The sequence below is a fragment of the Mytilus edulis genome, chromosome 4 (assembly GCF_963676685.1).
Source record: "Mytilus edulis chromosome 4, xbMytEdul2.2, whole genome shotgun sequence".
In the NCBI taxonomy this organism is placed as follows: Eukaryota; Metazoa; Mollusca; class Bivalvia; order Mytilida; family Mytilidae; genus Mytilus; species Mytilus edulis.
The window spans coordinates 37310876-37329695 of NC_092347.1; the positions used below are offsets into that span (position 1 = coordinate 37310876).

At 31.3% G+C, this 18820-nt stretch overlaps 1 protein-coding gene across 3 annotated transcripts in view; it reads right to left on the reverse strand.

Annotated features, from left to right (window-relative positions):
* The window catches only part of LOC139521833 (uncharacterized), a 32250-nt gene that overhangs the window by 11997 nt on the left and 1433 nt on the right, over positions 1-18820 (reverse strand). For all 3 annotated transcript variants that reach the window (XM_071315477.1, XM_071315478.1, XM_071315479.1), the window contains exons 2-15: positions 18194-18266; positions 17003-17370; positions 11836-12626; positions 11062-11093; positions 10473-10553; positions 7066-7188; positions 6256-6378; positions 5598-5672; positions 4998-5128; positions 4494-4583; positions 3676-3765; positions 2451-2570; positions 1607-1802; positions 261-404 (exon numbers count right to left, since the gene is read on the reverse strand). In XM_071315477.1, the coding sequence (XP_071171578.1) occupies positions 261-404; positions 1607-1802; positions 2451-2570; positions 3676-3765; positions 4494-4583; positions 4998-5128; positions 5598-5672; positions 6256-6378; positions 7066-7188; positions 10473-10553; positions 11062-11093; positions 11836-12626; positions 17003-17370; positions 18194-18236 (2407 nt within the window). In that variant the 5' untranslated portion in view covers positions 18237-18266. The remainder of the gene's footprint in view (positions 1-260; positions 405-1606; positions 1803-2450; positions 2571-3675; positions 3766-4493; positions 4584-4997; positions 5129-5597; positions 5673-6255; positions 6379-7065; positions 7189-10472; positions 10554-11061; positions 11094-11835; positions 12627-17002; positions 17371-18193; positions 18267-18820) is intronic.

The following is an 18820-nucleotide window of genomic DNA, read 5'->3' on the forward strand; positions in this document are numbered from 1 at the left end:
ATTGGCTCAACTCATCTATTATATATTACCTAGCTATAAAACCAGGTCCACAATTTTCTACATAAGGAAATGTTTGTACATTTTGTACCAAGTCAGGAATATGACAGTTGTTTTCCAGTGATTTGATGTGTTTGAGCTTTTGATTTTGCTATTTGATATGAACTTTCTGATTTTAATTTTGCTTGGAGTTCAGTATTTTTGTTGTTTTCACTATTAAATGTGAAACCTGGTATAACTTTTCAAAAAAATTTATATCTTACCCTTTTTAACATAAACCCCTTCAGCTATCAGAACTTCATCTGGTAAAATCCTTGGTTCATCAACAACAATTAGGTCATGTGCATTCTGGGCACCATGACGATATCTTCCAACATTCCCACAATCCCATTTTACTCTAACATATCCTATTTAAAACAGATGTTATAATTTGATAGTTCTTTCTCATATCAGATGTTTAATAAATACTTGTATATAAATGTATAAATATATATATATGTGTGTTCAACTCAGTTATTTTGTTGTTGTTCAACTTGTTGCTACTTTTGTTTATGTCACAAGTATAATTTTACTTATATGACAATAAAGAATTATTATAAAATATAAAAAACTCATATCTACTACATATTGAAATAATGATGACTGATATAATAAGAATTATCACATATTTTGTACTGATATGTACGTTTTTGCATGGCCAATAATAGCCGGAAGTCAAGGTTGGTTATCAGCCCTCGGGGCCGATATCGATATCAGCCCTCGAAATCCATATCAAGCCCCCGAGTTTAACTTCCGGTAATCTGTCAATCAAAGGCTATTTGTAAACAAGTTGAACACAATGAAAAGAAATTTAAAAAGTTACAAATGTGCTGTAGAAGAAAAAAGTAGAAATCACAAAAGTTCCCGTAAAATTTTGACGTCATGAAGAATTTAGAAAATGTATGACGCCACACTGGAATGAGTATCGATATAGGATTCTTCCTAAGCATTTTTTAACATTTGTAATTTAACACTTTAAAGTCGTTTAATATTTGCAATTCTTAGAATTAATATGTTTATTGTTAATTATTTCTGAAACTTTTCACAAAACGTTGTTAACCTACTGTGATACGAACTTTTTTTTAACTCACATTGATACATTTATTTATTTTTTTCGTTGAATATCTTTTGATTTTTGATGAAATATCAAACATAATTTGTTGTAAGCTATTTGTTTTCTCCTGCTTGAAAATATGTGATAAATAGATTATAACATGTCATTTTCCATATGGTCCATGGTATCAGCCCATGACCCATATCAAGCCCTCGGGCTAAAGCCCTCTGGCTTGATATGGGAGTCTAGGGCTGATACCAGGGCCATATGGAAAATGCCATGTAATAATCTATAAAGAAAACCTGACAACGAAAAGGAAAAAGAAATGTAAAAATAATAATGTCAACATTTTGTTTTTATTTGTTTGATTCCATTCTTTTCATTTTAACAGTGCAGTTATTGGGATGTTAAGAGCTATAAACTCTCTTCCTGCTCTTATTCTACACCTTGTCAAAACAATTGTAAATTCAAAATTACAATTTCACAATTTTACTTCATAAATATCTACACTGATACCTCTAGATTTGTGCCCTATGACAGTTCCTGTTCCAAATCCATCCTGGTCTCCCCACATCCAGTCTGGTCCCCTCCTGACTCGAAGACCAACCTCCATTTCACTCTCTTCATCAATTTCATTTCGTTGTTGTTCTCTGAGTCGCTGGATTTCAATTTCCTCTTCTGTTTCTTGAATAACCTTTGTGACGACTTCATTCTAAAAATTAATTTCATGCTTAATAACTGATTTTTAGCAAAAATAATAAAAGAAAATGGGACAAACAGTCGTGTAAACCAATATTTTTATATTCCTAGCAATTATGAAAAAAGCAAATTAATTAAAAGTTCTGATATAAACCAAATTTTATAATTGTTCAAAGTAAATAAAATGAGTGGTCAAATATCTAATAACAAGAAAAATTAAACTGAACAAACCACTTTCCAAGATTAGAGATATTTCATGCATAAAATGTGAATTGAAAAATAAATGCACATGGGAGATAACTCTAGTCATTTTGTATCATAAGGGAGACAACTTATGCATAAATTAGGTTCATTTCAATTGAAGCAAAAGGTCTATTTGAAAAAGTAAAGTTTTCAAAATGCTAAATAGGGAAAAAGCATCACAAATGATTCATTTACTTACTCCGCCTCTTAAGGCATTAAATTTAAATATCTTCTTGTATCATAAGGGGGACAACTAATACATTAAGATTCAATGCAATAGAAACATAGAAATTTTAAAAAGTTCTGCTTTTAAAATTTTAAAATGCAGACAAAGCACAACAAATGGTTAATCTATCATCTATACATCTTTAAACATCAATTCTGAATATTTTTCTTGCATGGATATCTGAACTCTTACCATTTCAACTTCAGATAACTCTCGCCCATTTTGTAGATTTCTAGCTAAGGCAGCTATTTCTTGTCTGTTTGTCCTGATATCTTCTGTTATTCCTTCATATCTTGTCTGGCTGATCATAACCTGTTCAATTCATGTAAAACATTTACATGAGGTATTTTATATAGAACCTTAATCTTCAATGAAACAACACAAGAATAGAGTAGAGGCCTAGAGGGGCATTATGTTTTATGGTCTGTGCGTCTGTCCATCTGTCCATCCATCCATCCATCCATCTATCCCGCTTCAGGTTAAAGTTTTTGGTCAAGGTAGTTTTTGATGAAGTTGAAGTCCAATCAACTTGAAACTTAGTACACAAATTATTCTTTTGATATGATCTTTCTAATTAAAATGCCAAATCAGAGTTTATACCCCAATTTCACGGTCCACTGAACATAGAAAATGATAGTACAAGTGGGGCATTCATGTACTTTGGACACACTCTTGTTTGCTTTAAATCAATATATTTATACCTTATAACTGTGCTGTATTGCTTTTCACTTTCAAATCTTGTCATGACTAGGCTCGGTTTTCTTTTATATCTTTTAGAATGTTTTGATATGTAAAATCTTTAGTTTTTGCTTTTGAATATTCACATGTAGGAAATAAAAATGAAAATAAGCCCTTCCTAAATATAGCAACCTCAGAATGTATTCTTCAAGGGGCAAAATCATACATGATTTACATCTATATGCAGAGTTCTAGAAAAGTGGTGGATGTCCAAAAGTTTTTTACCACCAAAATTTTTCAAAAGGACCAAAACAATTTTGGTATTTTGGCACTAGAAATAAAAGTGAGGACCAGCAAATTTATTTCACGGAATAACTCTGTTAATGTATTTTTTATTCAGCTTGCTTTGACATTCATACTTCCATTCATTTGACATTCATACATATCAGCTATAGGACAGAATGTCACCAAAAACATAAGTTATCCCTTAAAATAGACTGTTGCAGTATGAGTAAATGTGTAGAATGGTTTAGAAATTTGAAAAAAGTCTCCATAAATATATGTCCTAAAGGTAAATAAAAAATAACTGTGTAGTTTAGACATTTGGATTTAAACTAATATATACAAATAATATTTTTCTCAATATTTATAAGATCTATAATGCCCTAAAATTTGTTGAGTTTAAAGTTTCCTATTTAATAATGAACTATCAAATTTTTAAACTGTTTCATAATCTTACCTCAACAAAGAATGACCTTGACAGGTGTCTGACCTTGTCCAGTGATGACACAACTCCACCAGTTGTTTCAGCTAAAATTTGCAGAACATCCTATAAAAGGTGATTATAACTTTACTATAGCAGCAGATGAAAGGAAAGTCATATTTCACATGGCCATAAAAGTGCGAGGTTTGGCATGCCACAAAACCAGGTTCAACCCACCATTTTTTCCTTTAAAAATGCCCTGTACCAAGTCAGGAATATGGCCATTATTATATTATAGTTCGTTTCTGTGTGTATTACATTATAACATTGTGTCGTTTGTTTTCTCTTATTCTTGAGTGTAAATTCACATTGCGATAAGACGTGTCACAGTACTTGTCTATCCCAAATTCATGTATTTGGTTTTAATGTTATTTATATATATATATGTTATATTTGTTATTCTCGTGGGATTTTGTCTATGTGTGTTACATTTTAGTGTTATGTCGTTGTTCTCCTCTTATATTTAGTGCGTTTCCCTCGGTTTTAGTTTGTTACCCCGATTTTGTTTTTTGTCCATGGATTTATGAGTTTTGAACAGCGGTATACTACTGTTGCCTTTATATATTATGACCAAGGGTCCCACATTTTTTTCTGTGTTAATCTACTGTAGCAACCAAAAAACAGGGGGGAAATCATACTTTATCTTTTTATTTCATGATTAAGAAGAAATAGCTTTGATCTTTACCTTGAGAAAGCCAAATCTATGCATATCAACAAACAACTTAATTAGAAACTAGACTGAAATTTTCTTTAACATGGAAAAACTATGCTATAATCATTTCAACACAACTTACATCTCTGGCATCAGTTCCAACAGGAATACATGTAATATGTCTGTTCTCTAACTTCACTCTCTCTGCAAAATCCTCTAATTTATCTGATATCTACAAATATAGAGGATGATCTATGATAAAGATTTTTAAGATGATTTGAGTTACTTTTATTCTATTCTGCTCACTAACAACATATAATAAAGAGTTGAACACTGAATGTACAGATACAACTACTTTTTTTGAAGAATGAAAGAAACTCTTAGAAAATATCAATGTAGTTTGAAAAAAAATAAAGAAAAAAAGATATAATAAAATCGATCATGTACACATATTCGTTAGTTCTCCAACATGAGTTCAACTGAATAACAAAATGGTTGGTTAAAGACTGTTATAAGAGAGTTGTTTATGCATATACCACACAAACAAAATGTATTTTCTTTGAAACTTTCTCTCATAAAATTCACAATTTACTTTGAAACTTTCTCTCATAAAATTCACAATTTTCTTTAAAATCAGAAAATTTACCATTTCCCATGATAGTCCATTAGGCTGTAACATATCTTGTCCTTCAAAAATCCTGTGGTCAGTGGCTTTACCATCAGACAATAATATAACACGAGGATTTATCTGTCTATCATGGACAGTCACTGGTCCACCTAAAATAAATTATCAAATACTTGTACTGTAAATTCATAAATTATTAAGGAAATCTATTTTTGTGATTTTTTAAGAAAAGACAATGATGCATGATTACTTATCATGGTTTAAGAAAAATCTGTGTACATTTAAATTTATCAGATATCATATTGCTACTTCTTATTATTGTGATTTTCACACAATCGTATCATTTGCTAAATAAAAATCTCAATAGTCAGCACATTGTGATAACTTCTAATGGGTTAATTCAGAATTGTTTTTCAGCTACTTTCTATGAAGTTCATGGATTTTTCTTCATTTCTGACCTAAATCTGTATATGGTCATCTTTCTCATCTCCCTATTTTATTTTATTTTAACACATAACTTTATTTTCTTGTATAGAAACTGCAAAATGACCCTTAAACAAGTTTTTACTCTTGGTATTTTCTGATAACTGTAATAATTTGATTATCTCCCCTTGACCATACCTCTATTGAACAAAGCACTCATTGCAACCACCAAACCAGTCATCATAGGAGTTGGACCACCACACTTCATTTTGTCTGAAAATATAATAACAATCATTATCTACCGGTATATAATTCTTTAAACATGGCTATTTGAAAAAGTTGCAAATTAAAAATTGTAGCTCAACTGGCCGATGTTCAATAATTTGTTATTAAATTGATGTATGTTGCTCTGATACTGTTTACACATATATAATGATTTCTACAGTTATTTTCTAAAGATAAAAAAAACAGTTATTTTCTTCTCTTTTTTGTTCCCAGCATTCAATGTTTACTTTGTACAGATGTCTTTGTACTAAATATCATTTTACTGTGAAAAAATTAGACTTGCATGAGAAAATATATCAACTAACATTATTTTTAAATAAGAAATTGCATGTAAGAACATGGAGGAAATTACACATACAGTTGCTTTGGGCTTGTCCATATAGCTGAAATGAACGTTTTAAAATCTACCTGTCTTTTTTGGCAAAATAAATCTTCAATACCTATTTTTCATATTGAATTAAATTTTTTAACGTAAATGAAACCGTTCTACAAATCTTGTTTTAAATCAAAAATGGACAACATAAATTATTCAATGCTTCCCTTACCAGAACCCTGTTTGTATTTATCTTACCAACAGCTTCCCTGACTTTATTATAATCATTTGTTAACTGTTGTAATATTCTAGCCTCACTTCCAAAGTGTACAATAGCTATGTTTTCTTCTATTGTATATTCAGTTGCCCATTCTTCAATGTCTGAAATAAACAGTAAGAATATCTTAATACAAGACCTTTAAATGTTCTTTCTAAGTAAAAACATTTGAATGCTAAGATTTGAACTTAGTGTAAAACCACACAAAATAAAAAAAACAACAGGAACTACCTGTTAAACAATTTCAGATGATGTTAAGATTAAAATGTGAAGTTTATTTGCTATTGAATGTACATGAAAGTAACTTTTTTAACATATATTTTGGGTTTTATTTCACTAAGAAACAACTCTGTTGCACTTCATAACCATTTTTTTTTACATTCTGATTCATTCAGTTGCTTACTTGTATGTTCCTTGGTTGTTGGTTTTTTTTTTGTTGCTGTTTTGGTTGTTTTTTTTGTGGTTTTTTGGTTGTTTTTTGTTTTGTTTTGGGTTTTTTTTTGGGGGGGGGGGTCATTTGTTTGTACTTTGTTTGCTTGTTTCCATGTTTCCATGTTTGTTGGTATGTTCCTGATTGCCCATACATTTATCTGTTACATGTTTCTGTGTTTGTTTTACCTATCCCTGCAGTCAGTCAGTCATACAAAATGTACATCAACTGAAGTATTTCCTAATATTATTTTCTCAAAAAATATGAATCAGCATGATCTTTTAACGGAGTCAATATGATTGAATTTACTATTCCTAACAATGGTTACAAATATTAATATTCTTAAAACTAAGTTACTTACAATCCACAAACTGATTGACAAAATCAACACAAGCCTTGTAAGGTTCTCCCATCATACTTTCTGATGTATCAATACATATCACAGTGTCAGCTCCTGTTGATTTGGGATCTAAACAATCTCTTGCTGTTAAAATAAATGTAACAAAAGTTAAATATATTACATAGAATGAAATTCATAACAGTGTAGCTATGGCCATTCATTGACTGGGGAAAATTAGGTGAACGTTCGTCTGTAATGCCCACTGCTCACGACGTACTTATCATAGAAATTTAAACTGTGAGGTCACCAAAGGTTCTAAACACCTAAATAAAATAATTAAAAATACTAATCAGGAATAACCTTTGTAATTTGAAAATAAATAAAAATGGCCTTCAACACAGAGTCTTGGCTCACACCGAACAGCAAGCTATAAAGGTTGAATACTTAAAATTCTTTACTTGATTTTTTGTTATGGTTTGACCATCAATTTTTCTGATATGATATCGCACGTTCTTTCAGATTATTTTTTTTTTTTACTTAATTGGCTTTAAAAGTTACAATGCATGATGTCGTCTGTTTATGTAGTTCATATGTGTTTTTCGTTTCTCGTTGTTTTTCCGGTTTGAATGGTTTTACACTAGTAGTTTTGGGGCCCTCTATAACTTGCTGTTCGGTGTGAGCCAAGGCTCCGTGTTGCAGGTCGTACCTTGACCTATAATGGTTTACTTTTATGAATTATTACTTGGGAGGAGAGTTGTCTCATTGGCACTCATACCACATCTTCCTATATCTATCTATATCTATACATATTTTTTTTCAACAAAAGAATACATCACAAGAATATAAGTTTTGTAAGAAACGTGAGAAATTGTGTTGGACTTGAAGATAAGGCAAAGTGACAAATATCTGAAAGAATGAATCGTTTTATGGTATTAAACAAAGAAATCAAATGATTTTTTAATTATCCAGAACTCTTCACAAACAAAACCCACATTTATACGCATTGAATAAATAGTAGAATTAACCCCATCAACTTAATAGTTTTTTTTACAATGGATAAACCTATTTTTTTTATTATTATTAGATGATATCATCTCTGAACATTATTATTCTTATAAATGACACGGTTGTATGTGATGATTATAATAAATATTTAAAACAAATTCCTTTCAAGCTTTGTAAAAAGAAAGTTTCATTTTATGTATCGGAATGTGTATCAAGTGAATATTTCAATCCCCACTGGAAGGCCTCTGACAGACTGGGTGAGCATAAAATCATAGCCGTTGACAAACAAGTTACAACCTACAAACGTTTTACTGTCGACCACACTGTTATGCAATTAATTCTATATATATGCACAATCCATGTAATAGGAAAAAAATATATCCAGTAAAATTTAGAAAATCTCCTCACAAAAAATCTTACTAAAGTTTGTGGCAATCAGGGGTCAAAATAAGCTCTGGTCCGGTGGTCCTGGACTAGAAGAATTTGCGTAGGACCAGTAGGATTTGTCAGCTGGTTGTCCGTCGGACCAGTAGAAATTTTTTCGATAAAAGTCACTGATTGCATCGCAATCTCTGTTTGTTAACCAAACAATTTACCTTCGAAATCAGTTACACGTTACTGGGCGGTACTAGGCATTACAATTGATCAAGTTAATTTTAAATATCTCGGGTGAGTGTCCTTCACAACAACACAAAATGTGGACATTTTTGGAAGGAGTTAAACCCCTGGACAAAAAAATTAAAATAATTGATATTCAAAAGGAAGATCTGAATAAAGTTTATGAAATTGACAATTTAAGAAAACGTTATTACCAAGAATCCTAGGGAAAAGATAGGTAATGGTTAAAAAATTGAAAACAACACAATTAATAATTTCTTGCATCCGAAGTGCTTTTCTGGATTTACCTTCATCAAGAACGCTCAAAGCCAAACATTTGAAATCCGAAGATGTATAAATACTGAAACCGTTGAAGAGCTATATGTCAAAAATACCTAAAATAAATAGCCAAATTCATCTAAAGCCAATTGCCTGAGGGAGTTGAAACCTTAGTTTCTTAATAATTTATAAACATACGTTAAATTATGTAGTCAATCACAATGAACTGAATTGTATAACATCATAATCATGTGAAAAAGGAGTATGTTCGATAAGGTCCTAAAATGGCCCCCTTTTTTAGCGTAAATTTCAAATTCAGATTTATTGACCAATATCACAATAAATTATAGCTAATACATTGACTAGATAGGATATAAGCCATTTTGTTGAAAATTTTACGTCTCTGCGTTTCATTATGACGTCACAAGTTGTACTCATATTGATTTTTCACGAAAAAATCAATGAAAATGGGTAAATTTCAAAAGATTATTTGACAGGAAACACAGAGCGCATACGTCGACAACAAAGATCTTTTAAAATAATGTTTGTGAAGACATTTAACATGTCTTATTTGAATATTAGGCTTGTTGACGCCTGCGCTCTATGTTTCCTGGTCCTTTATTTGGTTGAAATCCAGCTGATTTTGTCAAATTTCACCAAAATCCCTTATCTTGACCTTTTTGGGATGTAAAAATCAACGTGTTAGAATTAAACTTTGACAAAAACAGCTCTGTTTAACTTTCTCACATGTCTCTAAGGCAACTTAAAACAATTATTGTCTTGTAACCATGAACTTTATAATTGGGGCCAAATATGGCACTTACCTAACAGTGACTGACCTAGATTTGAAAAAAAAATTTGTAAAGGGATCTTTAAATTTTAAGTAAGATTCTCTACTTGCTCATAAACAATCAGAACAGCACAAAAAAATCTATAGGAATAAAGGAGAGGAAAGCACCCATGGAACCATGAAATAATTCAAACTTTAAACTTTTAATTAGGATCAAGACTCTCCTTTTCCTGTCTTACATATGTAAAAGAAAGCACGAAAATAAAAGTAAACATCTATAATTTATAAAAGAATTTCATTTTTTGGAGGACCAGCGAATTGGAGCCCACCCCAATAGATTTTCAGTCCACTGGTCTGGCTCCCAGTACACAAAAAGGCTTAAATTCGACCCCTGGTGGCAAGTTACAGACAGGCTCATGACTCTTGGGCAAATTTGTCATAACAATAATTTTTGTTCAGTAAAATATGATAAACCACAAATTAGATAAACAACAAAATCTTTTTAAGCTTTATGATAGGTGTAAGTTGTATCTATGAATGATGTCACATGCATTTCATGTATACATTGACGTGTATTGCAATGAAAAACATGACATTAGGACATAATGTCATTGCCTAATACTTTGATGTAAAAAGTCCTGATCTTGATCTAAAAAAAAACAGTAAACCAGAAAATCAGACAGAAAATGTACAAATTACAGATAAAACTATTTATCAACATTTAAGGTACAAAGCAAAAGACAAACTAAAATCTTACCCTTAAAGTTTTCAGACAAGGCCAACTGTTCCAGGAATTGGTCTTCCTTAGGTCTGGGATATTTCATGTCATCTGGAAAATCTAAAATATTACTGGAATTAGTATTGGTTGTTGATCATTATACAGTCATTAATAGATCGAAGACAATCATCAATTTTAAGTAGAATTTGAAGCAAGCTAAAAAGTTATCATCTACAGAATTGCTTTAAAATCTATATTCAAATTCCTTTTTATTTTTCTATTACATATCCTTCTACAAAGATCATTAATGTTTTAACTTATGTAAATTATTTAAATTTTATAAAAGATGTTTCCTTTTTACAGTCAAAGTTATTTTCTGAAGAACAAAGGTTTGAAAGCTGCTGTGACAGTCTTTATTAAAAATAAATTATTTTTATTTAAAATCCCTATTTTTTTTCTGAATAAATTGATTAAAAATAGGGATTTGAATCTTCTGTCAGAATGAAAAATACTATAATAAAATTGAGAATGGAAATTGGGAATGTGTTAAAGAGACAACAACTATTTCTGATCAATGAATTGTTAAATGGGAGATAACTCAAAATTTATATAAGCTATGATTTAATACCTGGATATGTTTCTTTAGGCATATCATGTTGGCTGAAAAATAAAATTTATATATCTTATTTAGCATATACGTATATCATCAGGGTAAATAAATCTCATCACTTGTATGAATTCTAATAGAGAAATACAAGACTAAAATGAATCTTTATCATTTTTGGGGGGTTGGAAAAATCAGATTTTAGAGAGATGGGACTGCAAGAATAATTTTTACATTTTTATCAGAAGAAATGATCAGGTAAATCAATGTATGTTATGTGATAAATTCTGACATTGCTTCATTATTAGTGGCAGTCGACCCCATGTCTAAAAGTTACTTGTGTATTTGTTGCTTATACAAATATCCAATTAAACTATAGGCTTTTATGCAAAATTTGATAAAACCAAAAAAATCAAGTATATAATCTTAGCATAAAATGTTTCCCTCATGCAATAAAATAACTCCACGGAGTTAGTTTTTATTAACTTTGAAAACCTCAGAGCCTCCCAGCAATGCTTAGATTACATGAATGTTCTTTATTGAATAACAGTGAGCCGAAATTATTTCATGCATATTCTGAAGGAGAAATATCTTTTCAGGGCCTTTTGCTCATTATCGAAGGCTGTGCTATGACCTATAGTTACTAACCTTCTATGTCCTTTGATCTCTAATGAAGAGTTGTCTCATTTGCAATCATACCACATCTTCTAAATCTTTTATTAGATGATTTTAATAAATGTCAAAATAGAAATAAGAAAATGAAATGATACAACTAGTAAGTTTAATAACTTGATTTACCTTGGAATGAACTCTTCTTTTTCTTTCATGTCTGTGCCTATCTCTGGACTTTTAGGTCGAGGCTGAGGTCTGACTATAGCCACAGGCTCTACTTCTGTGTCGGATTCTTCCTGGTCACTTTGAATATGAAAATAACTTAGTCTATTATCATCAGAATTGTCAGTCTTTTTACACTTATATTGTCGACCTGACACTAAACTCATAGGGCCTGTTGCAACTTCAACAGTCTTTTTTTGTACTGGAGCATGTACTGGTTGTGACTGGACATTAGGTTTTTCCTGTCTAAAAGTTGGATGTGTTGTATCTACTACTCTTTCATTAATTGGGTCTCTCCTTTCAAACACAGGAACAGCTTTTTCTGCACTTTGTGAGAGATATATTTGGTCTGTTTGTGGAATTGAGGTGAGTGGCTGAATAGATTCTGTAACTGATTTCGAACCTCCATTGTCCACTGAATATAATGAACTTGGTTCATTAATAATTGTATTTTCTGTATGGTTTTGTTCCTGTCTGGTATCTGCTGTACTTTTATAAGTATTCTGGCCAGCATTTTCACTACCTTGCTGATCATGATTAAAAGACTGTTCAAAGCTTCGAGTTATTTCGGGTGCCTCTTCCTCTGAGTCAATATCATCTTCCAGAACATATCTGGTGGGCTGGTTCTTTAATGTATTTACTTCAGACTGAACATTTTCAAGAACACTGCGGAGTTCATTATTCTGGTTAATCATATATTCCACTTTTGAGTTTATGCTATTTATCAGACCAGCAAATCCTCTGATTTCTCTTATCTGTTAAAAATAAATAGAAAATATCATATGGCTTTTTCATGAACATTTATAACGCACCTGTTACTAAAAGACCCCATTTAATTGCAAGAGGTCTATCATGTGTGATGTAAAAAAAATTAATTTTATACACATTGTTTTAAATCTCAAGTATTTATTAATGATGCAGGCAGATTGGGATTTGATTAAGCCTATGAGATCGTGATATCAATATCATCACATCTATGGCTGATACAATACAATTGCCATTAGTTGTCTTCAACATGCAATTTACTTGTATTTACTACAATAATATATTATTGTTTTAATGAAACATTTACCCGGTCTACAAATTTATTCAATTCCAAAATTTTCTTGTACCTTTAACAATGCATTTCTTGTCATCCACATTTTTTTAAATGTTTTTTACAAAAATATACAGAAATCATCCATATACAGCTCACAGGTTAAATGGCCTTTTAGTACTGCAACCAGAGTCCATTTTTTAAAACTTTAATGGTCCGGAAGAACACACACCTAAATTATATATCGATGGAAAGAGGAAAACGTGTATAATAAGAAAAGTTGGGTCGTAAAAATCCAGAGTGGTCACAATTTTGTGAAATTGAGGTCAAAGGTCAGACCTAAAAATATCAATATTTCAACGACAAGGACAAAAAGGAGAAATATTTTGATATTTATTCAATAGAATGCTACAAAAACGTTTCAATCATAAGCATATGCTATAAAAGATGTTAAAACGACAAATTTGACTACTTATATGAAGAGCTGCCATTACAAAATGGCGTTGATTTGGAACCTTCTGATTTTTTTCCATTTAAGACATAGCAAAAGGAGAAGTGGCCTTGACCTTTTCACATCCATAAATTTTTATATTGTGTATAGTATTTCACTATAGTATATTACAGAATTATTTTCTAAAGTATAAAACACCAGTTTATCAAATTATTTCAATATTTTTTCTATCTTTGAAAAAAACAAAATTCAAGCGCTGAAACAGTGTTTTTAATTTTGCATCTTAAAGGTTGTGTATTTTGTAAAAATTAGTATCTAGTTATAGATAAATACATATTGTGTATTTGCAAAGTCTGGACGTAGCAGTTATAACACAAAATATACTATAGTCACCCGAGGTGAATGCGAGGTTTAAAAAAAATGAGTGTAAAACAAAGTCAGTTTGGTGCATGAACATTTTTTTAGTGGGATAATCCTGGTAAAAAATTTAACTCATTAATTGTTTAAGGGAAGGATGAAAAATTATACAATGCAATGCCAATTTTCTAATGTTGTAATTCAAAATCAGTCATGATCCTTTTATAACTTTTAAAAGCGACAGACAATAGCTCAAGTATTCATAAAATAGCGACATGAATCAATCTCTTAGTCATCATATGCGGATTCAGTACGCGTATTAGCATTACAAGACACTTCCCTTTTTTATAAGAACAAGTTCGGCGCAGGACAGAGTTTGTTCAAAGCAAACACAGTTTTTGAGTACAAATGCTATCTGGAGCGTAAATACCGTCATGATTCGGTCAAACTCGTCAGATGTAGTCTTACCTTTGCATAGGAAACCCAAAAGAAATATGAGTACAAAGTTTCAATCAATGTTCGTGACCCATATTCCCATATGCATATGCATGATGTATCTGCACTGCCAATCCAAAATGTAATGGGGCGAATGTTGCTACAAAAACGATTGATTTAGTAATAGCCATACATTTACGATTTTTTGTTATCTTTAGGGAAAATATACGGTTCAGAAACGCCTTTGTGTTATTTTTTATCAATTTTATTTAAAACTAACAAATGAACTTTTGAACCGAGGCTCCGTGTTGAAGACCGGACCGTGACCTATAATGGTGTTTACTTTAATAAATTGTGACTTGGATGGTGTGTTGTATCATTGGCACTCATACCACATCTTCCTATATCTATTAATAAGCTAGCTATGCGGGCATCATTTCCATAGAAATACCAAAACGAGGACATAGCTCATAAGAGCACTGGTGGCAGGGTGAAGTAATTGTTCTTCTTTTAATGTATCCTTGATATTTTCAGACACACCTTGGTGTAATTCTGAAAGTCTTAACATAGACTTCAATTTTCCTGCAGCAGATATGGCATCCCCTAAATTGAGTTCAGAGCTAAACTCTATATTTAATATCCCTTGGCCCCACTGTGTCTGAATTATAAGGTGTCACAATATCTAGTGAGTTCTGGAGTTTGCCAGTTGCTTGGTAAGCATCAGAGACAATCTTGGGTAAAATTGATCAGTATATATAGGGAATGTCTTTTTCTTACGGAAGAACAAATCACATCACTAACAATCGTTATTAATGAACTGACAGCAAGTTCAAATTCTAATTTTTCAGTAACTGTTTTACTTAATTTGGTACTTGGTTATACATGGATAAATGATTACTTACATTAATAAGCACAACTTAAAAGACTGTCAACACGTTTAGAGGACTCAGTTTTGTGTAGTTTTCTGGGTTTTTTTTAAAGGTTTTTCTTTTACACAAAAACCCTGTTTTCATATCCAAAGTACAAGGAAGAAACTGAGCGCGAGATCGTATAAAAGTGTCAAATTGTGAGGATACATGTCGATCAGTTTGATCACATATATGGATTTCTGATGTTTCTAATTTAAAAGTTACCGGCAGTAAAACGAAGTGGGGCGTCCGTTTGGCTGTGCGTGATGTATCAAAATGGGGATGTTAAATCCGATGCCTCGTTAAAAGGGAGTGTCACGTTCTTTGCACGTTAAAAACCCTTGCATCAACTCTTTGAGGGGTCCGTAGGTGGCATGATGCAATGGAAAATTTCTGTCCCAATCCAATATACCATCATTTTCCAGTGGCAGTCTAAATTTTCCCGATCATCATCCCGAATGGCCTCTATTATGACAAAACCTACCTATTGTTTTTATTGTTAACTTGTTCTCGTCCTGAACATGCATGAAATATTTGCCACTGGACGTTAAGCAACCAACAATCAATCAATCAATCTAATTTAAAGACACACCAATTTTGCCTTCTGGTGCAAGTCTCATAACATCACTGATGATTCGCCCACGGAAAGCAGAATATCAAGAGAAGTTGGTTTTAGCATCACCTTGTCACACACCAAATCTCTGCGAAACTTCAACAGTACTTTTCCCCCGACCACTTGCATGCATATTAATTGCTCTGAGGGTAAACATTGACATACAATGTTTTTTCACACAATGTCAACTATAGTCATTATCCAGAAAAACGTCTTAGCCGAAGGATTTGGTTAACTTTTATATAAAGTCAAAATTTTATTACCAAAAATATAACTTATTTACAGAAAATACACGAAAGAACTACTATATATATTCAAATCACTCAAAAATAAATTAACTTCTCCTACAAAATCTACATAATCACATCGAAACTATCAAATTGATTGTGAAGGAAAAAATAAATGGTGGAGCTGATTGACGGATAGGAAATTTCCGTAATTAAAAAAGGTACAAATGATGTTTTTATTTTTGAGTTTTTGAAAAAATTGTTTGGAATTTGCCCAACAAAATTTGCATGCAGTATCGCAATAATATGTTTTGTCCTCTCAAATGTCAAATACTGTTTTTGAATCATATGTTTTCTCGTTTTCAAAGAAAAACGCGATAAATTTCTATATAAAAAGAGCCAACTTTAAGTTTGAAAGTTTTACTTGGAGATGGTATTATATTTATGTCTTCATCATTCCGATGATCCTTGATTATATGTGCATAGAAAATATTTACGAAAATAGCGAGAAATTTAACCCAAAAATATATTTTTGGATTTTAAGGTAACTACCCAAAACCGTAAATTGAGGGGTACCCCCATTAAAGGGATAAAATACAAAAATGTGACCATAGAAACTTTTTACGACCCGACGGAAATTAAAATATAGATACTATTCTATCATTTAAAACAATTTGCAGCCGTGTGTTATTCCGGACCATTAAACTCGTTAACTAAGCGTCATTTTCGATGTCAGTTGCAGTACTATTTATTATAAACATGAAAATAAGGAGTTGTGGTATTATTGCATAAATAATTCATTACAAAAATATTGAAATTTGTTATAAATTACATTTTGTTTTCTGACTTGAGCTATAAATTGATTGATTGATGGTTGCCTATATCTGGTGACAAATATTTCATGGAACTTCAGCTATGGAGATATTTCAACAATTCAGTGTTAAATAAAATAAAGGATTTCACCTTTACAAACAAGCATTTTGATAGCTTAGTCAGTGCCAAATCTTTTCATAAATGTAGTAATGTACATCTATATATATATATATCCAATAAGTAAATTTCATTTGTGTCTAACTGATAAACTTTTAAAAAAAATGGTCATACCTCTTGTAAAATCTCAAACACTTGACTAGCCAAGTACTGAACTTGCTCTGAGGTACTGTAATTAGGGGGGTCCATAACAGGAGGTCCCATTGGTGGTGTAAACTGGTTCCTGGTTTGAAAAGGGCCAGTCATGTCAGGCATATGGTTTGGTATCCCAGCATACTGTTGTTGTCTTGGAAACCCTGCTGAGTACATATTCTGACCACCTGATTGAAACTGTTTTTGCCTTACTGATGGGGTTTCATTGAATTGGTTTGTGATTTGTTGGCTGATTCCACTAGGAGGGTATTTCTGGCTCATGGCATGTGTATCCTTTGAAGGTCTGGAAACTCTTGGGGTAGTAAATGATTTTGCCCTGACATCCTCTTCTGATGAAAACAATGAAAAGAAATTTAAAAATACTCCACTAGTCAAAATTTTGCTGCTAATTAGCTACCAAAATATAAATTATTTTTGTTTAACAGAAAAATATCTTAGTGTTAATATTCACATTATCATCAGTTAAAATGAATTATGCTCAAAAACATTAATTTATTTAAATTAGAGTGGTTAGGCAATATTTTCCATTTTAGCTTTACTGTCAAATTAAATGTTTGTAGGGTGACAATAAATGTCTAAATCTAATGTAATTAATATCAAACAATTTCAGTTTTGGGGGTTTCTGTTCTTAAGGATGTATGACAATAATTAGTTGTGCCAACCCATGATGTATTACAAACAGTAAAACCTGTTTAAACCAAACCTGGAGGAAAGCCGGTATATGCCTCACACAATGTTGAAATCTTGCATTATAGACAAACTAAAATATAATAAGGAGCAAATGGTAGCTAAAGGCAATAATGATTCTGAATTTGGATTAGGACTCAATATTTCATAAATTTCATCGCTTAATACTTTGGCTGATATAACAAAAGTAAACAGCTAAAGTAAATAATACTTGTTTATTCCATGTTAGTTGGTTGATACAAAGTAAACATGGTCCATACCCTTAACAACCCCTATCCACCTTGAAAATGGGCAAATCATTTAACAAAGTGGGTTTTTTTGCCAAACAGAGCAAAATTACAAGTGTGAGACAGTGTTTTAGATATACATGGAATTTCTAACTAACAAATCATAATGTACTACCTGTATTCTTTACAAATAAGAAACCCAAAGAAAAATAATTGGTTCTATAAATAACACACTTACCACCTGAATGGTCCCCATTTACGTTCTTGTAATTTGTTGCCATGGTAATATTTTTTCACTTCACTTGTCTTCACTGGAAAATATACCAAAAATTATAAACATCAACATTTAAGTTATCAATTTGTGCCGAGTCATTAATCTGGCAAATTATGATTTTTTTTCTAAACTTGTGAATTTTCAAAAATTAATGTGCTGAAGATCAAATTTAAACTTACATCAAAACAAATTCTTCTAACTACATTTCCAGGGAAGGCAAATAAATCCTCCTAGACTTTCCACCAACATTTACCAACATTGTATATAGTGCAAAAATGCATCTCTCTTTGTGTAAAATTTATAGAACTATCACTGATTTAATAGATGATAAACTTTCACAATTTTCTCTTATATCATTCTCTTTTGAGCATTGATATATAAATTACAAATGTGTTGTTAAGTTTTGTTGTTGAAGAAATTTCAATGGGATGGCTTTCACAAAAATGAAAATTTGCATTATAATTTTTTTATATTTTTATAATATCATTTGTATTCAGCCATGAAAAGGAGCATCTCATCTTGATGCAAATTTGGAGAATTTTTTCCATGATGGTAAAGCTTAGTATTCTACAATACCTAACCTACCTTTTG